Source organism: Eleginops maclovinus, chromosome 24 (assembly GCF_036324505.1).
Source record: "Eleginops maclovinus isolate JMC-PN-2008 ecotype Puerto Natales chromosome 24, JC_Emac_rtc_rv5, whole genome shotgun sequence".
NCBI classification, from domain to species: Eukaryota; Metazoa; Chordata; class Actinopteri; order Perciformes; family Eleginopidae; genus Eleginops; species Eleginops maclovinus.
The window spans coordinates 5,265,039-5,288,611 of record NC_086372.1 but is presented as its reverse complement, the minus strand read 5'-3'; the positions used below and the strand labels follow the sequence as shown (position 1 = coordinate 5,288,611).

Genomic DNA, 23,573 nt, shown 5'->3' with positions numbered 1-23,573 from the left:
CAGTAACATTTTGTTTGTAATTGAGAAGATATAAATGTCTCGACAGTAAGTGGGACATTTCAGTGAGCGTGCTTTGTAATGCAGCATTTCAAAGTAAGACATTATAACACCCTGGCCCGGTTTCGTCCGCCAGTGAAAACCATTAAAGGCTTCACTGGGAGCAGATTGACAAACAGGAAAGATGAATTAAATTACCAAAATGTAGAGATACACTGTCATCTTGTGGACACTGCAGCAAATTGCATTGAACTGTTCTACAACAAAATAATGTAGGATCAATAAAACAAGATGCATCAAAAATATAATTACATTTCAATGTCTTAAAAATAAGGCTTTATGTTATTTTTCAGATTTTCTCATTTATGAAGAAATAAAATGGCCGTTAAACAAAAATATGGCAAATACAGTTGTTTATGTCTCTATCTTTTCATTAACCATCAACTTGTCTCTTCCCGGCAAATAATTTCCTGTATTTTTTCTACATTTCCTCATGTTATTTAGTTCAAATATAGCAAATAAACCTATTTATTCAGAATCAAGGCAATAAAAACACTACTGTGTGTGATCAGATCACCTTTAATAGGGTGAGCATGACAAGATTGACTCAAACACTCAATACACTGTCAGAGGCAAAATATAGAAGGCAAATCCACAAGATACAATATGCTTAAAGTTACAAAAAAAACCATCATAACAAGAGGTTAACATTTGTATATGCTGTGCAGAAAATGTACAAAAAATTATGAAGGCGTGAGTCAGGTTAAGGCAACAATAAAATACACAGTATAGGGCAATACGTATTTTGCAAAAGAAAAAGACAAATATATATATTTATATACAGGTACACAAAGATACTGCAATGTGGAGCCACGGTTTTAAAAGTACGATAAGTACGTAAGGCTTTTCTTTCCAACTAGGTGCAAACAACAAGATATATTTTATATTTCTATATGAATACTTTGTGATTGAATTGAAAGCAATCCGCAATTTTACAGAGGCGTTAAAGTCGCACACCTCTGAAAACAAGCGCTCATTTTGTACTGAGTCTTTTTTATTGGTTTTATTTTGGTGAATCTGCTGTTGAAATGAACAGGTTGGGATTTTAGCATTGTTTCTAATTCACTTGTATTTTTTTTACAAAAGATATGGCTCAATTTTCAGACTTCTTAATAAACTAAGTTAAATAAACCAGAAGTGTAGATTAACTGTAATACATACAGTAATTAGGTACATTTATGAGTATAATACAGGTTTTTCACTTTTTTTTCAATACAATTTGAGCAAAATTAGAATGAAACTTATCTTTTTGATAGAACAGGACATTTTTTGAAGAGTTTTAAACAATATTTTATGAAAATCGAGCCAAATCAATCATAAAAAACTACTACAATACCCAGAATGCCTTTCTAAAACTCACTGGTTGCCACAAATCATCACTACCAGGCACTTAAATGCGACATGAATGCAGCATATTTGTAATTTTGTGAATATTAAATCCATTTTCATACACAACTACAATCACTCTGGTCTATTACCTGCTGTTCATGTGTAGAAGTGATCCATAGAAAGTAGAATTTTAAAACTAAATATTAGTTTTCTTTCTTTTTCCCTTTGGTATCCTGCAGTACAAAGACTCACAGATGGCTTTATTCACTCGTGTTTTTGGTATTTAAGGCACAAATAAAGTCTGCTGTCACTACTTTTGTCTATTACAGCTTATAAAATCAAACCTTCTTATTGTAGGAGTTATGAAAAAGTGCTGATAACTAGTGAAACTTAATTAGATCAGATTTCATGGCTCAGTACTGATGATAAAACACACATCTTGCAATTCAAAGGCTTTCTCAAGATGTTTTGTTTTCAATCTAAGTGCTGAATCGGGTTGTTTAAAATAAAAAACAGACAATCAAAGAGAGGTCAATTAAAAGGCACTTGTTAAGCATTGTTTCCATTTTTTTCCTTATTTAAAATATACAATAGCTGCCTTTAACTGTTCTTACTTCTGTGTTGTTTCACTGCGGGACGATCGTCGATATTCCACGATCGTCCGAGCCATAAATTAACCACATGGACAGAAACAGGAAAGAGGAAGAGGACGGAAATGTGAATAAAAAGTCTGCTCTCACATTCGGTTTTCTTATGGACAGACTGAATATTCTACTTATTTAAAGGGGGCTTATTATGCTCATTTTCAGGTTCATATTTACATTTTGTTCCATGCTTTAAAAAAGGTATTTATTTTTCTTTAAGACAGTGAGCTTTTACTGTGAGTCTGGGGCTATTTAGTACAATTATTTTTTATTTTTCATTTAACTTATACTCAATAAGACATAATAATGATTAAATATCCAGAGGATTCGGAAAGAAGCTCCATTTTCTAAGATTTCCTAATTACTTTCTCTGCTTTGGCAAACACTTTTAAAGGAATAGTGCACAAATATTTCACAAACGGGCTTTGTGAAGTTAAGGCAAAGGCAGGTTTGGTTAATTTCTTAGCAAATATTCCCACTGGAAATGTGACTTTTCTCGTCAGCTGATTTTTTCTCTCTCCCTACAACAGGAAAATAACAAACAGAAATATATAATAAAAGAAAAACGAAGAACTGGCTCAGTGAGGAAAGCTCTGACTGAATGCTTTGACAATATATAAAAGAGGCACTAACAAGCAGCTGCTTTCTCTGAGCGCTCATCTTTAAATCGTGATATTGTTTCTTAGCAGGATGATTATGTTGTGCGTTTTCTTTTTAATACCCTGTCTGCGCAGTGAAGAGTTGAAATGAACGAAATCTAGACGCCTTTCAAAAGGACAAAAACAGCAACGACAAAAAAAATGTGATATATTTTATCCTTCTGAGCGCTCAGAATTAGCAAGTATGGTGGTTGACGGTAGAGGATTAACAGGAAGTAAGTTGAGGCCCACTTCGTCCTCATCCTTAAGGTCTCTTTTTTGTAATGTATGTGAAATATTTCTCTTTTTTTAAGTGCTTCAGGAGATCCAGCAGATAAAATGATGCATTTCTTCACAAAACAATGCAACATTTAGCTGGGCTGTATTCTTTTTTCTGCGCATGTTGTATCGCTTTTGCATTGGTTAGCCAGCGTAAAGCAGCACTGTCCTCCAGATTCTTAAACTCAACAACTTTACTGTGTTTCTACAGTAAAATTGGATTAGGACGAAGGAGTTGATTTGTTGAATTTTCCCTCCTCCTCCTACGATGAGTTAGTCCATAACCCTGGCAGAAAATCAAGACGTGGGCATGTCCAAAAGTCTCCAATTTAGTCGCAATTTAAGAAATCCATTATCTTTTCTTCGTGGTATAATCCAACACACTCCAAACAGTTATTTCTCCTCTTCTTCAGAGGCCATCCGTCCTGAAACAAAGCTTTCCTCCGTGTTTCCCTAATGAGGAAAAAAGAGGAAGGATTCGCGTCCTGTTTTGTCCAATCTTCCTCCTCCTCCGGCACGTTTCAGTTTTTCATTCTGATACTCTCTGAGTCTATCTGATTCCTTTAATCCGTGTTTCTGTGGGGTCAGGATCCTCTGCCGTCCTGGTTTCCTATTTGTTCTCTGAGTAGTATGCGTTCCCGTTGGGCAGGGAGGAGAAGGGAAACCCTCCATTACCCACCACTGGATGGCTGTTGATCTGCGAAAACAGAATACAATTATTTAAAGACTCAAGTGAAACACAAGTGAGTGGTGAAAGGCTTTCTGGGTTATGTAGTCGTAAAGGACGCGGTTTGGGATACAGTTTATGATTGCTTTGCTTTGATATTAACCTGTGTCTGTTCACTGAAGTTCAGGTACGGCTGCTGCTGCACCAGGAGTCCGTCTGGGTCGAGAGCCGCCGTCATCTGGCAGGACAGCACCGCCTCATCGGGGTTCGGGATCGCCTTCATCCCCGGCACGGCCCCCGCCTGGTAGAAGCACGACGGCTTGAAGGGAATCTGGTTGCTGGCAGGCTTCAGTCTCTGCGTGAGGTGCACTCCATTCACAGGCACTGATGTTGGGGGGGTGTTCCTGAACATGCAGCTACTGGAAGGCGGCGGCTCCATGACCTGCTGAACAGGAAACGGTACATTTGGAGTCTCCGGTGTCCTGAACATCGGCCTGCCGTTGACCGCGTTCTGCATCGCCACCACCCCGGGGAGGGGATTCCTCTGAAAGCCCGACATTTGGTTGAGGCAGGCGCCCATCTGTTGGTGTCCGCTGGAGATCATCTGCGGCTCCGGCGGCCATCTTTGATTCTCGCTGTTCTGAAGTGCAAAGTGTCCCTGTAAGCAGCTGGTGTCGTCCACGGTGAAACCGGACGCGTTTGAAATATTTTGGTTGTATGTTTCGGCAAATGTGGCTTGGTTGGGGACGGAGGAGGAGCTCCACTGGTTCGCCTGGAAGCTGAACACAGGGTTTATATGTCTGTTAGCGCTTTGGTCCTGCAGGCCCATCGGCAGGCTGGGGGTCCTCATCTGCAGCTGTGGAGCCATTTGGTCCAAGTGATTGGTTTGCCTGAATGCTCCGAGGCTGTTCGGCTTAGCAGCGATTGGAAGGGACCTCTGTGTGTTTGCCGAGGGGGGGAAGGAAACTGGAGCTCCTGTGGTCCCCAGTTGAAGATCAGCAGGCATGGGGAGCGTCTCCTGCAGGGAGGGGCCATTTAACCTCAACTGAGGAACATCCATGTGGGAGAGCTTCATCATCCCCAGGCCAGGAGTCGGCTGTCCGTTAGGGATCAGCTGGTTCTCCAGATCCCAGCCAAAGTCCTGCTCTGGAATCTGGCTCTGGAGGTCCAAAGCAGACATGCATGCTGGTCCATCATCGGGCAGATTGAGCCCGCCATCCTTCTGCAGCTGCTCCTCCACGTAGGAAAGGATGTCGTTGCTGAGGATCTCGTCCAGGTCCTCCCTCATCTCACAGCTGCTGCTGTTGCTCATCTTCAGCAGCGTGCTCTCCCAGCTCTTCAGCTCATCGGGCCCCACGTCCAGGGCCTCGCTGAGCTCAGAGTCCCCCAGGATCTGCTGCAGGGTCTCCATCATGTCCTGCACCGTGGCCTCAGACTTCACCAGGCTGCCCATCACGGGTTTGGCTGTAGTAAGATGCCACACGTCCCCGGGGACGCTGACGGTGGCGCGCGTGTCCTTGAAGGCGGCGTCGCCGATGGAGCTGAGATTCCCGTTGTGTTCGCAGTAGATGGACTGGTCCTGACTCAGCATGCAGCCCAGTATGGAGTCGCGGCTCACTGTGTAGCTATCCAGCTTCCTCTGCTTGGGGGCGGAGCAGGGGTCCGGCACTTCCACTGTGGGAGCGACGTCGTACAGAACCGCCTCTCCGGTGGCGAAGTTAAACGGCAGCTGCAGCTGACGGAGGCGCAGCTGCTCCTCCCCTTCTTCATTTCTGCCAGGAGAAAGGAAATCAGATTCATAACCAGAATACTTTATTTATCCGAGGGAAAATAAATATATATAAAATAGAATACAAATATTTTTACGAATGACAAGGTAAAGTAAGAGTGTGCAGTACTAACAGAACAAAGATATTTAGATTAGAAAAGGAAGTTATAGTAAAATGTGCACAAAAACAAGTTAGAGAGACTTACGTTAGCGCTCGCTGCCGGGCCACAATGAAGTCGGGTTTCCCCGCCTTGAACACCACCCGGGCGTTGGCCTGCACCCAAACCCACATCCGACTTTTAGCCAGAAGCCTGAAGACGGTGAAGCCGCTCTCTCCGGTCTTTATCACTGGAAACGTCAAAAGAATGACTCAATACATTGTTCATACATCAGCCTATAATAAAACCAGTGGAAAGACAACCAAAAGCCTGAATCAACCTCTTATTCAGGCCAAAATTGTCTAAAAAATGTCTTCAAATTGCTAATTTATCCCCCAAAATGTCTCATATAAAAAACAGAGAGAAACACGTTCACATGACTCACTTCTGACGTGGTTGTCGGCGCAGTGCATCATGTCTGCAGCGTGGATGAAGTGGTAGCCGGAGCCTTTCATGCAGAGCTCCACTTCATTGTAACCCAGCACCACCTTCCCCCTGAGGAAGAGGACGAGGAAGAAGAGGATACAGTCAATTAAAGACACTAAGGTCAACGATCATGTAGTACCTGAGAAGTATCTGAGTGAAGTGCGTGATTGTGATTGTGATTGTGAGTGTGAGTGAGAGTGAGAGTGAGAGTGAGAGTGAGAGTGAGAGTGAGAGTGAGAGTGAGAGTGAGAGTGAGAGTGAGAGTGAGAGTGAGAGTGTGTGTGTGTGTGTGTGTGTGTGTGTGTGTCTGTACCTGGGATCGATGCCCAGTGGAGTGAAGTCCAGCTTGTGTTTGGTCTGGAAGATGAGCGTTTTGGTGCGGATCTCCAGGATGGTTGCCGGCTGCATCGGTATGCCGATGGCAAACAGAGCGAGCTGCGACGGCACCAGCGTCCCATCCTCCGAGACCCGGTTCTGACCGTGCAAGAACTTCAGCCGGCCGCGGAAGTTCAGCGCCTGGGGACACACAAGTCATGACAACTTTAAAACCAGGAAAAGACAATATCCCAAATCTAAGAAGATATCTCATCCCATATCTCAATATTGATCATTTCCAGCCCTTTTATATCTGTGTACCAGGAAGCCGGAGGAGTTGTCGAGCAGGCAGCGGAAGCGGCAGTTGAAGTTCCTCTCAAGGAACGAGGAGTTCTCGGGGGGGATGTTCTTTGGGTCGTACGTCACCACCTTACTGGTGATCTCGGCGGAGCTCTGCTCTCCTGCAGCACAAATATGATACAATATGATTACCTCCAAAGCTTTGTGTCCTAATAATCACATTTTAAACAAGATCATCTGACAAGCAGGCAAAGAGAATTGCAAAACAAGCAAAGGAAGTAATACTAAGCAAAGGATTCAAATATGAGTGTATTCTGAAGAGAAAAACCAGTCAATAAATACAAATGTAAAGTAGTATAGGATTAAGGCGTACCGGGGCTCAGGGCGTCCTGCTGGCCGCTGTTTGGGTTCAGAGCGAAGTGGAGCTGCCGTCTGAAGAGAGCGCGGTCGTCGGTGTGGATCAACTCAAACACACTCTGATGGACCACATCCGACTGAAAACACACACATCATAGTTTCTGTATTATATGAATGAAATATTAATGTACTGTACTGCATACAGAAATAGTATTAGAATTTTACTATTTGTAAAATGACCTCCCAGGGTTCAGGCAGAAAACAGAAGCTTTCATTTAAACGTTATGAGATGTATTATTTTAAAATCTGAATAAATAATAATTAAATAATGCAATTGGCCTTGTTTTGTTTTGGAGACTATACTAGCAAAATGATTTGTTATTTAATACTTCTAAAGGAGCATTTAGTCTCCTAAATAATTATAATGGATCTTAAATGTGACTCTATTAAAAGGTAAAAGAGATAACAACACATTTTTCCGTGTCTGTGGTTGTGTTTCCCCTCTGGCGCTCATAATTCCTGACTTCAGGGTGTCTTTGAACCCGACTGAACGTTATGAGTTGAATTCATTTCGTTAACAAAGGACGTTTGTGAGGGTTTGTTTGAGTAACAGAAAGAAAGAAAGAACGTAAGGTGTGTCTCTCTCGGCACCTTCTGCACAACGACGTCTGTGTTTCAACACTTAAGTCACTGCCATTTCCACAGTGTGTGTGTGTGTGTGTGTGTGTGTGTGTGTGTGTGTGTGTGTGTGTGTGTGTGCACTTGCATCATCGCTCTTGAACGCAGCTGGCCAGAACAAACATTAGGAGGAGAGCTAACAAAACACTGAGCTGTGGATATTTGTTTATTATTTGTTATAATCTTACTTTTATTTATGCGCCGCCAACACTTGATTCTGAAAGTACTATGAACGGGCCACGTTTGTTTTACAATTTCAAAGTAGTTTATAATACAGTTAAATGTTGGCGTCAAGCTTCTCCGAATGTTGATTTTAAGAAGGCCAATAACATTGACCTTTATCATTATAATATTATTAGTATTCATATTATGGGTCATGTTTTACCTGGTGGAAGCCGAGGAAGTCCTGTATGGTGGGGGATGTGTAGAAGATGTAGCCTTCAGCCGTCACCACCAACACAAAGCCGTTCAGCGCCTGAAAAACAAATATGAAAACATATCATTTATTCCTCCAATAAACACAAACTACTATGCAAAAGATTTAACAAAGAGCCTCATATTTTATTTAAATTCCTATCACTGTGTTTATGTATGCACCATTATACGCCAAGCTAATTCCTTGTGCCAAAATAAACCTGATTCAGATGTGTGTTACCTGAAGCAGCAGGTCTCCCTCTGAGAAGTTGACTCCATCGATGGAGGTCACCTGGGAGGAGGATAGAGAGGGCGTGGGGGGGGTCCGAGCATTCTGGACGTTTCCTCCGAACATGAGGCTCCGCTCGCTGCTCCAGCTGGAGCCGTTCTGCCCTTTCTTCATGGAGGCTGCAGGAGAAGAAGATGGAAAGATGTGACGGTCAGAAACAAGAATTCAACAGGTGGACTTTAGGTTTTCAGTTTGAGTGTCAGAAGAAATAAATAAGCATAATTTCAGAATAAAATGTATTAATAAAGTCACATTTTTAGCCCAAAGAGGTTTGTTTTGGGTTCTGTTTGGTCAGCAGGTTTGCAGAAAAAACTACCGACACTTTTTTATTGAACTTTGTGAAAGGACGTAGCAGGATGTCATATCATTTGGGAGCATATTCGAATCACGCAGACTGATACACAGATTTTATTTGTCAAAGAGGACTTTCAGATTTCTGAGAAAAACACAGAAGAAGAAACCACAGAGAGGAAATGAAACGACTGAGAAACAACTTTTACTTTTCTCCACCCAGTGGGCAAATCTCTGTGAGAAGTTAAGCAAGATTTGAACCAAACAGAAAAAGATTTGGGGTGAAACAGCTGATGGTGTTTACGAGATCATTTCTTAAAGAGGCCCTTTCTGCGTATTGGGGTTATCCCTTTTCTTGAGTGTGTTCTATAGGTTTTGGTGGTTATAGGGAAAAATAGGGAGCTTTTGAACATTCAACCACAGAAACATTTCACAGTAGAGGCACTGATATAAACCTGAAAATGAGCAACATAGGACCCCGTATATATCTTGTGAAATGGGAAGTGAGGAAAAAAAGAAAGAGGAAGATCTCCGTCTGTTTTTATCAGGGTGGAGCTGCCTGATGTTTCCTGTCGTCTTACAACGCCGTCTCTCAACACTTCCTTCTCTTCCTCTTCCTCCTCTTGCACTTATCGAGCACTTTTTATCAGAAAAACAGGAGAAAAATAACCTTAAAATATCCTCTCAGAGAGGAAGCAGGTGGAGGAAACTGGTAAAAAAAAATGATAATGGATGAAGTGAACGCTGAGGGCGAGAAACACAGTAAGCATGGAGCTAAATAATGAAAGGGGCATTTCAAATAATAGTCTTATTAATAGTTATAATGATCAATAGAGTAGTTGCATTCCTACATGCTTTGCAGGCGGCTGGTTTTGATTACTAGCACATTTCTTTTTACCAATTCTTCAATCAGCGGGTTTGAAATGCCATCCCTAATCTCAAACACACACACAAACACAGCCCTGTCCTGCAAGCCAAACGAGGACAACAGGCAGAGCCACAGAACTTCCCGCTGGCCTCTGCACGCAGCGGGAGACGACTTTTGGGGATACAAGAGTCATGTGAAGTGGTAAACGTTTTTTTTATAATATCGCCTGTGGAAGCAAAGATTTTTGTCCAAGAACAAAATGTAGCGTCTTCTCCAACAAAACCAACAGGAAAATTGCGAAACTGGATAAAAACTCTCTGATTATACGTTACGAATCCATGAATAAAGATATCAAAGCTAGGTTTTCCTTATAGAAATCATATGTGATGAGCCAAGTTTGGCCAGAAAACAGGATATTTAAATGTCTGAAAACAGCTGCTATAGATAGAGTTGGGTCATCTTCAGACCAATAAAGGACATATAACAATATTCCAGAAGTAACGGCATTATTTCCTCTTAAAAGACGCCCAATTATGCTTTTTGGGGTTTCCCTTTCCTGGAGTGTGTTCTATCGGTTTTTGTTGCATGTAAATAGTCTGCAAAGTTGCTCACAGAGGGTCGCCTTACACAAATACAAATTATCAAGAAGAATGAGGCATGAAAAATAAAGATAACATTTAAAGTACTAAAATGCTTTGGACAGGATCCAACATGTGTTCTTTGATGACTTAATGAGAAACTTTTACACATTTTAAGACACTAAATAAGTGCAAATATGTACCAGTTGTCCATAAAAACAACAGGAACAATATGTGCTGTGTGTGCGGGTTGTTAAGAAATATTAAGTAAAGATGTGTCGCCTTAAACGAGACGCAAGAGTTTTTAAAGAGTCCTTGTATTGGGTTTCTGTGTGGTTTTGGTGTGTACATGTAAGTGTGTGCGTTGTGTGTGTGTGTATGTGTGAAATGGGGTCTGTATGGGCATGCTCAGAGTGATACACACTCATATACACACACCACTTATAGCCTGAGGCATTTTGGTTTAGTGGGGCATTAAAAGCAACAATGAGCTATTTTAGTACGGAGAAGAACAAGGTGAGGTCTTGATTTATGCTACTATATTTTTACTCCACTAAATTTGAGAAGTACCTTCCCTCCTCTAGATAGATAGAATCGGAGGATGAAACCCTCTATTTGTCACATACATGCACACAGGTGCCCGGACCTTGCTCAAGGGCACCACAGCAGGGCCTAGGAGGTGAACTGGGACCTCTCCAAGTAGCAGTCCACTTTCCATATTTCAAGTCTGTTTGGGGAATTGAACCGGCGACCCTACCATTCGCAGTCCAAGCCCCTACTGACTGAGCCACTGCTGGACATAGATGTATCGCCTGAACAGGAACAGCTCTAAATATATCTTTCAAATTATTAGCTAAAACAAAATATAAATCAACCAATACATCTTTTTTTTTCAAACCTGAGAGGACGCACTGAGGCGCCCTGAGGAATTCCCAGCTCTGTTTCTGACATGGTTAAAAAAACCATTCTTTGACTTCCTCTACCCCCAGCTGATGTTTTAACGAGGAAAAGCTGACTTTTACCAAACTGCAAGTAACCCTCGTAAAACAGGAAACCCTTCTCTTCCTCTTCTTCTATGGTTTTCTTATAAAGAAGGGGCCATGGAGGAGTTTAAATACCCCCTCCTTAGCTTAATTTGGGTACTGTACAGAACGCTTGGTGCAGACCTTTTATGATCATATTTCAAATAGCTATTTTGCTCGGATCGTTTGAGAATGACTTTTAGTGGCTATAAGTAAGCTAAAAGAGCTCAACAGCGCTACCACAAGGGTCATTAATGACATAATGCCTTTTTTAGAAAGAAAATAAGAAGCACTGCAGGAGAAATGAGTCAGATTTGGTCTATAAAGTGTGGCAAAATACAGAAAATGCTTTGTATGCTATGTTTAACGCTTTATAGTTTTCTTAATTGAATTGTGTTAAAAAAAAACGTTTGCAACTAAAATACGTTTCATTTTTGTCGAGTGCACTTGGTGTAGCCCCTCTTAATATATGAAAATGGTGCAACCCTTCCACTGCCTCCCCCATTTCTCTCTCTTCTATCATATTTGCGAACACAGCCCTCCCCCTCCATCTGCAAACACCCGCTTCGAAGCACTTTGCGGTTTCTGTCGACTTTGAAACCCAAGAGCTGAATGGAGTCATTGTTCTTCATCCCTTTGGACTACAGGAGGAGGAGGGTGACAGGAGATCAGAATCACCCTCTCTCTTACTTTTTCTCCCCCTTTCACTCTCATTTGAAACCATCCCCCCCCTTTTCTCTGCAGGTTAGTACATGAACATACAGTGAAAGTACAGAAAAGGCCTTGTGTGGTTTGGAAATGGAGAAGGGTTTCATATTCACCGTTCCCTTCTTCTCTGAAAATGTGTGTTTTATAACATCTGTTCTTAAAGTGTGTTTCCTGTTATGTTGCTGACATCTCGTCCATTTGGGATTTCTGTAGTAATCCTTATTACTACACCTGGTCATACTGAGAAAAACAAGTCTTCATGCACTCTTTTGGACTCATTTTGCAGCTTTTCCTTCCCATTAATCTTTCCTTTAAGAGGACATACGGTAGGTATAGGTATAGGTCTATGTTGGTTTATGTATTTCACTGACCCTATTGAGTGTTTTATTTTAGTGAAATCGACGTCTTCTAATAAAAAAGAAAGAAGAGTTTGCAAGATACAAACCGGCAGAAAAGAAAATGATCAAGATGTGAGAAATTAAACACAGGAAAGGGAGAAAGAAATGTAAAGATGAATCCATTGTAATCATGCTACACTGTTGAACACACTGAAAGACACGCATCCCTTTGTACTGAGAACCAAGCACTACATACAAAAATCCTTTGTATCACAATTTTGCAACTGTCTTCCCATCTGCGACAACCGTCACTCATCCTTCTGCTGTCGTTGATCAAATAGGCGTTTTTTTGTTTCCTCACTTCTTGTCTCTGTTGTTGTAACTGCCACTTCCTGCACTGTGGTTTTTGTCTCCCTTTGATAACCACAAATATTTCACACATGGCTGCCGCGCCCAAATGTTGCGCCCACAGAAACATGGTAAACAACCCAAGTGAAGCAGGTGAACAATGCCTGAAAACACACAATTATAAGTCACATATATCCTGTTTATTTCAAGAACATTTGTTCTGATTTGTTCCACTACACACACATTTATTGCACAAGAATGCAGGCAAAGGTTCAAACAGGCTGCATTCACCCTGAAACAACACATAACGATCTGTTAAAGTGCATGAGCCAAACACACCCACACACACACTGTGCTCCAGCCCTGACCCTGCCCTCCCTACAGCAGCGGTAACCTCTGACCCCTGGCATGCTGCAGCGATAACGCCGAGTCTGGAGGAGACGTCTCAGCGTTTACATTCCTCCTCCTCCTCCTCCTCCTCCTCCTCCTTGTCTGAACGACAGGTCACCTAACCCACCACACCCTCACACAAACACACCGGGATCATACCAATCACTCACTACATAAAGGGGGAGTTCATCTCCAAACACACTACACATCCATATTGTGGAGAAAGGCCGTTATCAAGCAAATTTCTCTGAAAAATGAAGGATTAAGATGGAAAAAGTGTCTTTTCAAGCTTGCTGTTTCATTTCACATGTGCATGAAGATGTGTATGCTGCTACATTTCACTAGCTAACACCTAGCATCGTTCTTTCTCAGCCAGATAAAAACGCTTTCTTGCCTTTTTCATATTAGATTGGTTGAAATAAGGCGTGTTTCTTCTGTACTACTGATAGTTTAGCAAAGTTATACAAGTACATGTTAATTTATGCACTTCACTGACCCTACTGATTGTTAGATTATAGTGAACAGGTTTCCATAAGAAGTTAAAAACATTCAGCTTCTGTTTAAAGGGGCTCATTTCCAGCTTCCTATTTGTTTTTTGTGCCTCTACTCCGACCCCCCAAAAAGAATAATAGGGCCTTTTAGTGAAATGAAAATAACACACTCCAGAAAATAATACTGCAATTAGAGAGGGCAAAACTATTTTAGGTAGATGAATGCGTTACTTAAGTTTGCACGAATACGACCTGCAAAGAAAAGATCCGAAAGAAAGAAAGTTTAAAAATGATCGGAAAGGCTTTTTCTTCCGTTCAACACAACAGATGGAAATACGGCTAATTTGCTGTAGTTGCTGCCTAATTTCTGCCCCCCACAAACACACACACACAGAAAGTTAGAGACACACACACACACACTTAGCCTCGCGTGCGAACTTTCAATCCCCGGCATCCTGCGCCGAGAAAGGAGAGGAAGGAGTCCGACGGAGGAAAAGACAAGAGAGAGAGGGAAAACATTTAGTGTGATTAGTGTGTGTGTGTGTGTGTGTGTGTGTGTGTGTGTGTGTGTGTGTGTGTGTGTATGTGTGTGTGTGTGTGTGTGTGTGTGTGTGTGTGTGTGTGTGTGTGTGTGTGTGTGTGTGTGTGTGTGTTGGCTGCCAAAGCGTCTGATATAACTTTACTGGCATTCGAGCAGTTAGCATGATTACATGATCTCCAATTTGGTACTGCTAAATGCTGTTACACAGTAGATACTGATGAGGGGGGAGGAGAGGGGGAGGAGGGGGGGGAGTAAGGGGGAAGAAAAGAAGGGGGAATGAGGAGAAATGGAAACAGAAACAATGTAAAGGGAGATGAAAGGGGGAGATTTTGGTAAAAGTGGGAGGAAATAAATGGGGAGATGTTGAGAAACAGGAGGAGGTGTAGGGCAAAGAGGGGAGGTGGGAGGAGGAAATGGAGAGGGGTAAGGAGCAGAGGAGGTGAAAGGTGGAGGTATGGGGAGAGGATGTGAGAGGAAGAGGACAGTGATGGAAACAGGAGAAAGTAGAAAGCGGAGGGAGGAAAGAAATGGGAGAGGGAGGAAGGTTGAAGAGAGACAGGAGGAGGAGGAGAAGAGATGAGAGACAGCTTAAGAGGAGGTGAGAGAAAAATGAGGCAGTAGCAAGTGGAGGAGACTTTGTAAGAGGGGGAGTCAAAGGAGGTGGTGGAAGATGTGAGGAAAGACAAGAGGAGGAGGTGGGTGGGGGGTTCAGAGGGTAGGGAAGTAGGAGGAAAAAGGGAGGTAAATAGTGGAGATTTTGTAAAAGGGTGAAGAAATAAATGGGAGTAGTAGAAAGGGGAAGAGGGTGAGGAGAAACAGGAGGAGGCGGCGGCACGAATAGGAGGAGGAGGAGGAGGAAGGAGCAATAATAGAGTAACAGCCAGCAATCTGTAATGGAGTTTGAAGCATTATGTAGCTCCGGTGCTCTTATCGCTGTCGTGCCGTGGAGCCATTGAGGACAGGAAACACACACACACACACACACACACACACACACACACACACACACACACACACACACACACACACACACACAAACACACACAGACACACACAGACACACACACACACACACACACACACACACACACACACACACACAGGTTATTTTTGTTGAAGTTTCCAAACCTCATTGATAAAATGACTCATTTACCAGATTTATCGGGTTTCATCTCTTCGAACTGTCTGCACGGTGTCTGGTTTTTTTTTGGTAACCCATTACCACACTCCTTCCTCTAAATGTGCACCAAGTCAACGCCACAGCTCTGATGCGACAAAACCTCCGACCAAAAGCCTCACATTTCTCGACTCATATTTGAAGTATAAAACCTTTCGAAGAAACAGCCAGAAATAATAACTGTATGCCCAGAATTTGCTGCAGTCTTCGTGCTAAAAAATGGTGTCAACCTCAACTGTAACTGAAGGCAGTTATCAATATTATTGCAGAGGTCATTTTAATCCAGTTTTACCAGTGATAAATAGTAAATGTTGTTGAAACAGGGGAAGTTTAATGTTAAAGGGGCTTTATTTTGCTCCTTTTTAAGTTCATATTTATATGTTGTGCCTTCACTGTGACATGTGTTCATGCTTCAATGTTCAAAAAGCTCTTTAGCACTTCTTTTCACCCTCTGTCTGAAACCAGAGCCCAGTCTGCTCTGATTGGTTCGCTGGCCGGCTCTGTTGTAATCGGTCAACCGCTTAGAGATGTCCCGCCCCTTAGCCTACAGTGCATTGGAGCGTTGTCCAATAGGAGCACACCAGCTTTTTTCTGACATTTTGAATACAAAAATACATCAACTTTTATTTGATTACTAATTAAGTTGCTGATTATTTTTCTGCAGGCTAATCTTTGCAGTTTAACAAACAAACCAGAGAGTTTTTCCCTCTTAGTGCAAATGTATGATGGGTTCAGCCAGGCCTTTCTGCAGAAAAAAAACTGCATGGCCCTGAGCCCAGGCTTGTGGGCCGCTTGTAACCCTGAGCACTGACTGACAGGCCGTCTCAGCAGCAGACAGGCTCGGCACGAGGCCAGCGGAGTTGCGTGTAAAGAGTTTATTTAGACAAGAGAGCGAGAGGGAAAGAGGAGTCGAGGAGCTGGCTGCTCAAAGATGTTTTGTGCAGGCCTAAGGGATCATTTGTGCTGCACAGGGGGAGGAGGTCTCACTCCTGTCAGAAAATCAAGGCCCGAACGAAAAACTAGAAATGAACAACTCACCAGATGTGGTCTTTTTGAAACTAGGTGTGTGTGTGTGTGTGTGTGTGTGTGTGTGTGTGTGTGTGTGTGTGTGTGTGTGTGTGTGTGTGTGTGTGTGTGTGTGTGTGTGTGTGTGTGTACACAGATGAATTAAGTTGATTGCATGTGAAGTAAGTGTGCAAAAGCATGTAGAAAACATACAAACAAGAGAAACGATTGTAAAAACACACACCCAAACGACATGACTGATATGCTCTGTTCCTGGCAGAGGGGTGTGTGTGTGCGTGTGTGTGTGTGTGTGTGTGTGTGTGTGTGTGTGTGTGTGTGTGTGGAAACACTATCAGTGGGATCAGAGGACTTTGCTTGCTCTAATGTGTTTTCTGTGTCTGATCATGTCTGAGTGATAAGTTTCCTCTGCCAAACATCTTTTCTCTCATCTTTTTCACTCGTTTCTGTTTTTAATCTCGCCCCTCTCCCCCCCTTCTACACCTCTGCCTCCCTTTTTTAAAACAATGCAGTGACCTGAGGTAACATCAAGCTAAAAAAAGGTGTAGCTCTAACTTAATAAAGATTTACTCTTCGCCCTTCAAGATGTTGTGTTCAAATGCACTACAAAAAGTTATAAAGTCTTTAAAGTTTTAAACTATGGTTAACTTTGAGTTCTGTACATTTTCAAAGGAATTTTTATTGCGCTAAAATGCACCGTGTCAGTAAAACTCCCACAAAAAAAAACGAATTTCGGCCCAAGCCGTGGCGCAACTGGCTGGGGCACCTGCACTGTACGCCGGCGACCAGGGTTCGATTCCCGACCCGTGGTACTTTCCGGATCCCACCTCGACTCTCTCTTCCACTTTCCTGTCACTCTCCTGTCACTCTCCTATCCGATTAAAGGCAAAAAGCCCCCAAAAAATAACACATTTCTTTTCATAGGTGATGCCACGTGCTGCGGGCACCATGAGGAGGAAGTGGTTACACTTAGCTGCCACTGTGGTGCAACGCACACACACACCCACACACTGATACACACACACTCTATAGATGCTTCATTTTTTCCATTGATGCATAATGTCAGAAGAAGTAGGTTAAAATCTCAATGACGTAAAGCCACCTAAAGAAGACAGTGATAAAAACATCCAGGAAAAATACACGATATACAAGTTATAACTTTGCATATCACTTAGTCAATGACTGGCTGTCTTTAAGGCCTTTAACATCACTTTCTTCGACAGAAATCATCATTAATCGAGTCAGAAATACAGAAAATGTCATTTCTTCCTCTTTTTTTGACATATTATTGAGACGTTTTGCTACTTATACGACAAAAGAAGACAGTAAATGACCGTATCATGCATTAATAAACAGATTTCACCTGAAAACTGAGCCACTGAATTGTACCGCGAACCCCCAGAGTGAAAGACCTGAGCTAGATGTTGAAAGAAACACACAGCTGATTACAGATCAGTGTTTTCTCTCTGCTGCACACCTGCGAATAACACGGACATCTGATCCACAGAGCCAATATTTGTCTTTTATTAAAGAGATATCATCCAGCTTGGATCACAGCTGCAGAAAACAGCCGGGAAACTGAAACAAGAGACTGAGAAATGTTTTTAATAATAACTGAATTGCATCTTATTCCCAGGACTGAATAAAGTGAGTCACTGTGGCTCTAACAGCTGCAAATTCTGACTTTAAAGATTGTTTTTCTCGAGTTTTTTGCGTATGAAACACGGAGGGAGACGCCTGAATGTATCTACTTTAAGAAAACCAAATAAAAGGCCAATAATCTAAATTGGAGTCTCTTGTAACTCCCAAAAATATAAATTGGTGCGTCTATGGAGATGTTTAAGTGTGTTTCAGGTTAAAAATCCCTTCAAAAAATAAGTGAATGAATCAGAAAACTGTCGCTGCGTGTTGCTTTCAGGGTAACAGAGCTGAATGCAGTCAAACAGGTTGGGTTGGTTTGTTCCAGCATGTCTTCAGGAATGTTCCTCAAAGTCAAAGTACTACTTTAAATACTACTAGTGCTGTTAGAGCTTCTGCGGAATATATATTTTATTTTTGAAAATCCCAGCTTGCAGCAGGTCAGTAGTGCTACAGTAGCCATCACTACTGGCGTTTATTCATGAAAATGATATATTGTACTTGTTTTTGCAGCATTTTAGACACTTTTCCCCCATAATGCAGTCTGTTTTATTTGATATGTATACAACTTTTGGACCTTTTCTACAGTTCAAATCACATTTTTGAGCAAGGCGCCACAGCGAGAGTTAAACTGCATGCACATTCAACCGAGAATTTCAAAATTCAAGCAAATAAATATCTAGTTCGTCTTTTGAGGAACCACCTCCTAACATGTCACAGACAACTGGCAGAGAACGGCTTTTTCCGTCTCTGAATCAACTACTATCTGAACGAAAAAGAGGAAACTGCAGAACGTGAACCCTCTGAACTTTTAGATTAACTTTAAAGAGAACATACAGCAATCGAAGCCCAACTCCATCAAAGTTAAAAGTTAATACCACAAAGCTATGAACCATCTTCCCTCCACTTAGATGTTTTCTTTAATTTGAATTGAGCAACAGACATCGGGCATGCATTTTCTTTTCCTAAATAGATTTATGGTGTTTAGGAGTGAACCTCTTCCAATGTAAACAGTGGCGACAGAAGCTAAACAGAGCAAAGTGGGACCGGAGGCGATCAGCGACAGAGAGAAGCTCCGGGAATCAGCAGCCGAGCGTGACTGGATGCAGGGCTGTCAGTAAAACTGGATTTTCCATCAGCGAGGTAAAGTCCTCGGAGAGCGGCGAGGTTTCACCCCGAAAAACCAGCTGAGACTGTACAGTGGCATGCTGGGATTTGTTATGTTTTTTAAAGATGTCATAAAATGGAAATGTGTCAGGAATCAATTTATTTATAATCATTTATATTATACTTATATTATACTATTCTAATACATAAAAAGGCCTAAAACTAAGTACTATTTCTGTTTTTTCAGATCATTTTTCTATATTTTAAGTGAGTTTTCTCCATGTCGGGATTATATTTACTTAATTTCCAGGCAAATGCTAAATAATCAAACTATTTCTGCAGCACATGTATGACTTTGTTTTATGAAAACGACATTATTCATGTTGTAAATGCATCAAAACGTCAGCATACACTGGTGAAACAGCTGTTTGGATTAGTTTTCAGGGTGTTACCTCTCAGCACATGTGCCAAACATCTAATATGAGACACTGGATCTGTGGGGAATCTCTCGCCATCCCTTCATCCCTCCCTGCGTCGCGGCTGGGAGGTTTAATTTGGCTCCTAAATATACAGCAGCGCTCTTGGCTAAAAATATTTTTGCCTCAGAGCTCCGTCAGCTGCTGCATGAAGCCCCACAGGAAACACGTGAGGAGCTAACAGCTAGCCCTGCGGCCCGTTTAGAGAGCTGGAACGTTTCTCCTCGTCTGCCTCCACGTAAACAAGGTTATAATCGAGTAAAAGTTGTTTTTCTTCTTTTTCAAGTCTGCTGAAGTGTCCTCGAGCAAAGCCCTGACCTCTAACCTCTCTGTGGAAGAGGAGAAAAAGAACAAATGTTTCCTTACAAGAATAAAAAGTCCCTTATTTTCCATTCAACACCCGTGAGAAGCTGCAAAGAAGGCTGAATGTATGCTGTTTTTTAAGCATGAAAGTGATATATTTGACGGGCTTTTGCAGTCTTGTTTTATAATGTTCAGTTATATAATCCTATTTGCAAATATTTCCAATTTTTAAAGATGATTTTAGGACTAAATCCAGCTCTAAATGACTTATTTCTTGGGGCATCCTCAAGGAATAAGTGTCCAATCACTCTGTTATCTTAACTCAACATATTCCTACAAAATAGACGTTTTCAAACTACTGTTTTTGAGTCATACCTTTAAAAAGTAGCTACAGTCACAAATGAACGTCAGGTGTTTTGCCCGGTTTATTTTCACCATGTGCTTTGCTTCCTGGAGGACGGTAAAGAGTTAAATCAGCGGAGTGCGGAGGGATTACACAACCACAGCCATTGTTTTGGTGTTCGGGCCGGCGGCGAGGAAGGCCGCTGAGCCGACATGCCTGAACCAGCTGCAGGAGGCGCCGGCTCCGCTTTCATCTGCAGGAGGAGGTATGTAAACACGAGGAGCAGCGAGTAGAGGAACACCGGAGCAGGAGGAGGAGGAGAAGACATGAGGTCATTTTCTCTGCTGTCCTATGCACATGGACGCAAATCATTTTTAAGTTTGGCTAAAAAAAGCAAACATGCTTATTTTCATGCAGAAAGTCAAACTGTAAAGGCTGCAGCGACCGTAATCATGGTTTTTAATACAGATAAGTCACCGAAAATGGTGGAAAACAGTTTGCTGTCATAGAAGATGAAGGAAATCAGCAAATATTCACATTTAAGAAGCTAACAAAGCTACTATATTTAAATTAACCAATTCCCAGAATCTTTGCTAATTCACTTTCTTTGTCAATTATTTACATTTTTAGAGCTCAAACTAAAAGTAAAATACTGAAAAACTACATTTTGAATCCAAAATTGAGCAAGATGACTTGGTCGTGGTGGTTCTCGTTGAAGACTTTTGAATTACATCCTTATTACACTTGTGGTTATTTGTAGTCCTTCCGAAGTGTGTTTGGTTTCATTAACTACGAGACACTAAAAAGATCAGCGTTAATTATCAGACTTATATTTCCCCGTTGGTTAAACTGTGATAATCCTCAGAAGATGTCCCTGTTGACTTTGAGTGTGGCGGTGAATCCTGCAGCTACACGCCAACACCTACAGCCGGGACTACCTACTGTAAACTAACACACACACACACAACGCTGCAGTGTGTGTGCGCTTAGGAGAGAAAGGTTTTTCATTTCCTGACTAAGTGTTTGGATTAAACCTCCAGACACTTTGGCTCGAGTCTATCGGAGAAACGCAACGCTCCAAATGAATCAGTTTTAATGGAAAATGTTGAGTTATCAGGTAAAACGACAGGATTTGTACTGGTTTTAACGATTGTGTGCCACTTTTGGGGGGTTCTCCCTTTCCTGTAGTGTGTTATATAGGTTTTAGTGTATGTAAATGGTCTGCAAAGGCTAAAATCCCCAAATTCCTGAAACTAAAGACCTTTTTGAACATTTAAGCATGGAAACATGTCACAGTAGAGGCACTAAATACAAATATGAACCTGAAAATGTTTCGGTTTTCTGACTCTGTCGATAATACTGGTGATTAGCTACACTGATGTTATCTGCAGTTTACATCTCTTTACTCCTCTTTTGCTTACTTGAAATCTTGAAAAAGAAAAAGCCTGTTAGAGCAGATTGCCACTAACAAACCCCCCCCCCAAAAAAACCACCCTGCTGTCCCTGCTGCAGCGTTGATTTCTGGGAATATTTTTAATCTCTGAAATCAAAGCTGAGTAATTGATAGGGATACGAGCCACAAGGGGAAGATGGTTTAAAGTAAAAAAAAGTCCATGCGTCATCGTTTATTTTTCTGTTTTGTCATGTTTCTGCGCCTTTGAAAAGGATGCCAGAGAGAAACATGTCCGTCCCCCACAGCAGAGAGGTGTGAAGAAACATGGCGTCGCTTTTATCCAAATGAAATAACAAATGTACGGCGTCTGCACAAGTTTTTACTTTGAACTGAATCTGTTTTCACTCGTCCCGTTTCACTTTGACATCCATGTCTGACTGTTTTCTCAGTTTCTCATTAAGCTAAATGGCGACATTTTCCAGCTGCACTGTCATTGGTTTATTTAAGTCTCACTGGGAGTAAGCTCGGTGGAAATCTGGAAAGATGTGTGAGTAAAACTGGGAGATACAAGAGTCCGTTGTGTGGCTCAGTTAACTTTAGTTTAATGATGTCTGAAGATAACAATGGTATACAACAGTTTAAAGAAAGCATATAAAAAGTGATTGGTTATGTTTTGAAGATATCTGCGTGTAATGCTGGTTATAGCACAACAAAGAGAACTTGAAACCTTCGTATTATTGAATATACAAGTTGCTGCTGCTCCCAAGAAGACTGAAAATGACTCACAATCGTCTTTAAAGTGAGAAATAGTTCATTAGTTTGAATTAAGTGTGCGTCTATAATTACCACTAAAGTGTTTCTGAAGAAATGCCAACTCAAGCACCAAAGAAGATTATGGAATGGCTCATTTTTGCTCATTTCAACTCAGATTTTCTTGTGTCTGCAGACAGCAGTTACAGCTCCTTCTGCTTTTAACCGTCTCTTTGCACTCTGGCAGCATCTCCTGTCTTTAATGACCCGCTCTCAGCGTCTATGTAAACTCTCATTCATGAGGAGAGAGGCGTGGCCCGCAGCCTGCCAGTAATTTTCCACCCTAAAGATCTAACCGACTCACTTCCCTGTCATTAACGAGAGCACGCTGCTGCAGCTCCAGACGTGCAGCGTGTGCAGGGGACTCCCGAAAACCTCAACAGCAGCAGCAGCAGCAGCAGCACAATCCCATCGCCAATATCACACTTTCATTACTCTAATACGTGAGGTTATATGAGATCAAATCCCTCCACAGGATTCATTTTCTGCAGGAGAGGGTGCACAGGGACTATTTTCTTGCTGCATGTAAGCTGCAACACCACAAATAGAGGTAACTTATCCCCAAAAAGTCTGTGAAGCAGCAAAAGACTGTCCCTGTTTATCTTAAGCTAATAATAGAACACTCAGTGATTCAAAATAAAGATAAAAATAAGATCTGTAGTACAGTAATTAAAAGAAGGAGAGCCACAGAGTTTCTGGACATCGATCATGAATGAGCAGCACACGTGTTCTCCACATGGTTTCAAAGCCACCCATCAGCCGCAGAGACGTAAACACGTTTAAGCTTTTATTTGTGTCGAACTGCAGCTCTCTGTAAGGTGCAGCAGTGTGTGAAACGTGCTTTAAATAAAGTTTCATTTGAAGTTTTAGACGTAATGATGCAAAGGCTATAAAAGATGATTCACGGCAGAATGAAAGTGATTTAAGACCAAAATAAAATACATATTTTACTGATGTTTTTTCTACCACAGGGATTAATGGCTTTTATCAAAGTGATTTTAATTCCCCACAGAGAGTCCGACATCAACAACATGTGTACATTCCTCCAGAGCAACGACACAAACACTAACGAAAGAAACTGATCAGGATTAATAACGTGAATTATTGCCGTTTTTGCACAACGTTTCCCTCCAATCACATCCCTCGGCTGCAGCTGTATGAAAGTCACATCCATCAGCAGTTATCTCATTAAAGGAGGCGCTAACATTTGGGTCGATGAAGAGGAAGAGGAGTCAGGAAGCAGCTTGTTCCTCGGAGGAAAATGAGATCATGATGCTCTGTAACTGGATCCTGACCCTGGAAATATCTGTACTGTAAACACACTTTTAAAAAAGAGATTCTTTATTCAGGAGCTTTTGATCCAATTACACGACCGTCAGCGCATGGAGTGACAAAAAGCAGCAGTATTT

The 23,573-nt window shown here is 41.8% G+C and overlaps 1 protein-coding gene across 1 annotated transcript in view; it reads right to left on the bottom strand.

Annotated features, from left to right (window-relative positions):
• Window positions 1-560: 560 nt before the first annotated feature.
• Window positions 561-23,573, bottom strand: part of ahr2 (aryl hydrocarbon receptor 2) — a 38,748-nt gene continuing 15,735 nt past the window's right edge. Inside the window, exons 3-11 of the mRNA XM_063877941.1 lie at window positions 8,272-8,438; window positions 8,002-8,091; window positions 6,955-7,075; window positions 6,603-6,742; window positions 6,280-6,482; window positions 5,926-6,035; window positions 5,589-5,730; window positions 3,778-5,386; window positions 561-3,644 (exon numbers count right to left, since the gene is read on the bottom strand). Of these exons, the coding sequence (XP_063734011.1) occupies window positions 3,558-3,644; window positions 3,778-5,386; window positions 5,589-5,730; window positions 5,926-6,035; window positions 6,280-6,482; window positions 6,603-6,742; window positions 6,955-7,075; window positions 8,002-8,091; window positions 8,272-8,438 (2,669 nt within the window). The 3' untranslated portion in view covers window positions 561-3,557. The remainder of the gene's footprint in view (window positions 3,645-3,777; window positions 5,387-5,588; window positions 5,731-5,925; window positions 6,036-6,279; window positions 6,483-6,602; window positions 6,743-6,954; window positions 7,076-8,001; window positions 8,092-8,271; window positions 8,439-23,573) is intronic.